This window comes from Beta vulgaris, chromosome 2 (assembly GCF_026745355.1).
Source record: "Beta vulgaris subsp. vulgaris cultivar EL10 chromosome 2, EL10.2, whole genome shotgun sequence".
Taxonomy (NCBI): Eukaryota; Viridiplantae; Streptophyta; class Magnoliopsida; order Caryophyllales; family Amaranthaceae; genus Beta; species Beta vulgaris.
Genome location: NC_079203.1, coordinates 12,134,415 through 12,136,848, shown reverse-complemented (window position 1 = coordinate 12,136,848; position 2,434 = coordinate 12,134,415). Strand labels below are relative to the sequence as shown.

The 2,434-nt window shown below is 49.3% G+C and overlaps 1 protein-coding gene across 1 annotated transcript; it reads left to right on the top strand.

Moving 5' to 3' along the window:
- The first annotated feature begins 956 nt into the window (after positions 1-956).
- Positions 957-1,745, top strand: LOC125494689 (uncharacterized). The gene has a single exon (XM_048638401.1). The coding sequence runs from the start codon at positions 957-959 to the stop codon at positions 1,743-1,745; it is 789 nt and encodes a 262-aa protein (XP_048494358.1).
- The last annotated feature ends 689 nt before the right edge of the window (positions 1,746-2,434 follow it).

The following is a 2,434-nucleotide window of genomic DNA, read 5'->3' as shown; positions in this document are numbered from 1 at the left end:
GGCTAGTTTTAATTTACTCATTCTCTTTTGCAGGGATCCAAACCGGCTTCAATACAAGGACTTAACGGTTCAAGACCCTGTAATTTGTCCCATACCGGAACAATTGGCGCTAGAAGGAGGGGCGAACAATACCTTGTAGTCTAAGCCATCTCTTGCAAAAAAAAACCCTCATGGATCCTAATCAGCAATTTGGGATGCCGGAAACTGATGAAAACAATGTTCCCATTGAGAAAGCACCCCCGGGGTTCTCAACTCCACTGCCGGTTGCTAAGCAAAGTCGGCCACCCGTTGACACAGCTAGAAAAACTCCTGAGACTCCCCAGGAAGACATCTTCCATACCCTGCACAACATGTTCACCCCTGAACAACTTAGAAGTGCAGCAGAGGTATTCCAAGCAATGGCTAGCGGTACCCCACCGACCGGTCCCCGAGCCCACAGCCTAGTGAGAAAGCTCCGCTCACTGTGGACGGGCCGCCAGGGAGAGCGAGACCGGCATGACCAGGATCAGGTGGCAAACCCAAAAACCCCCACGGAGCAAGTGGGGGGTGAAGAGGAAGAGGAGGAGGAGGCGCAGGACACGGAAGTCCAGCAGCATTCCTCCCAGCCAAGGAAGGGAAGTGAATATCGGCGTAGAGCACCGGTATCATTGCGGAATTCACCGTTTTCCACTGCGATTTTGCAAGAGCCCATGGAGAAGCTGAAAATGCCGACATGTAAGTATGACGGCAAGTCTGATCCAGAGGATCACATATCGGCTTATGAAGGTCATCTGCTGCTATACACCGATACCGACTCGGTATGGTGTAAGGTGTTCCCATCTACCTTGGTTGGACTAGGGTAAACATGGTTTAAGAGTATTCCGCCAGCAACCGTCTTCGATTTCTGCCAACTTATGTCCATGTTCGTAACGCACTTTGTAAGTAACAAGCGACGTGAGAAAACAACCGGCGAGTTAATGTCCATCAAGCAAGGTGAGACAGAAAGTTTGAGGGACTATGTGGGGTGTTTCAACGCTGAAGCCGTCACCATCCCTACACTGCAGCAAGAAGTAGCGGTCCTAGCCCTCATGACGGGGCTGAGAGAAGGGACCCCTTTTCGCAGTTATCTCGGCAGAAAGAAGATGACATGCCTAACAGAGGTCTTGGGAAAGGCAAATGACTTTATAAGAGGAGAAGAGTTCGACAAAGCAGCTAATGCTAAAAGGCCGGCAGCCATAGAAAAAAACAAGGACAAAGATAAGGATAAGGATCGTCGGGACGATAAGTACCGGAAGGATAAAAAGTCCGATACCACTGGCAGGAGAGAGGAGAACAACTCGGTGAAAAAAGGATTTGAAGGAAGACCGGACAAATATCATAATTATACACCATTGATGATATCCCGGGGCCGAATTTTCGAACTGCACTATAAAGACGAGAAATGGCAAAGGCCAAGAAAGATGTACTACAAGGGCAGAGATAAGTCCAAGTGGTGTGAATTTCACGATGATTATGGCCATAAGACGGACGACTGCAAAGACCTTAAAGACGAGATTGAAGACCTCATCAGGCGAGGTTATTTCACCCAGTACCAAACAAGGACTGATCGCAAAACTCTCCCCAGGGAGGATGAAAATAGTAACAGAAGGCCGGTAAAGGACAGGATCACTGAGATCCATGTCATAAGCGGAGGGCCGACAAGAGGCGGCAGCATTCACGGGGGGAAGGCTAGTCTAAAAACAAGTCCGCCACCAAGTGAACTATAACAATGCCAGGAAATGGCCGGCACCTCCATCAATGCCGTCCGTGGTTTTCACTTCAGAGGACGCTAAAGGGATCGTTTACCCCCATGATGACCCTTTGGTAGTATCTCTGCAGATATCCAATGCAATGGTCCATCGCGTCCTGGTCGACGGAGGAAGCTCCGCTAACATCCTATACAAAGAAACATTTGAAAAAATGGGTTTTGATGAAGCATGTTTGAAACCGATCTCTTACCCGGTTATCGGTTTCACGGGGGCATCTGTCGTCCCAGAAGGAACTGTAAAGCTGGTTGTAAAATTAGGAGAGGGGTCCCGTTCCAAGGACCTCATGGTGGAATTTCTGGTTGTTGACGTCCCAGCGGCGTATAATGCCATTATTGGAAGGCCGCTAATCCACGACGCTCAGGCCGTCGTCTCAACATATCACCTTACTATGATCTACACTTCCAATGACGGCAATCCCGGAAAAATCAGGGGAAACCAAGAGTCGGCAAGGGCCTGTTATCTCACCGCGCTGAAGCACTCTGACCACAAACGCCCGGCCGATACGCCGCCATCGGAAAGAAAAAGAAGAAGGTTGGAAAACAAAGCCAAGAAGGATTTATCTATGGAAAACTTCGAAGCAAGGCCGGCAGATCAGCCAAGACCCAGCCCAGAGGGGGAGACTGAAGAAATAAGCTTGGAAGAAGAAA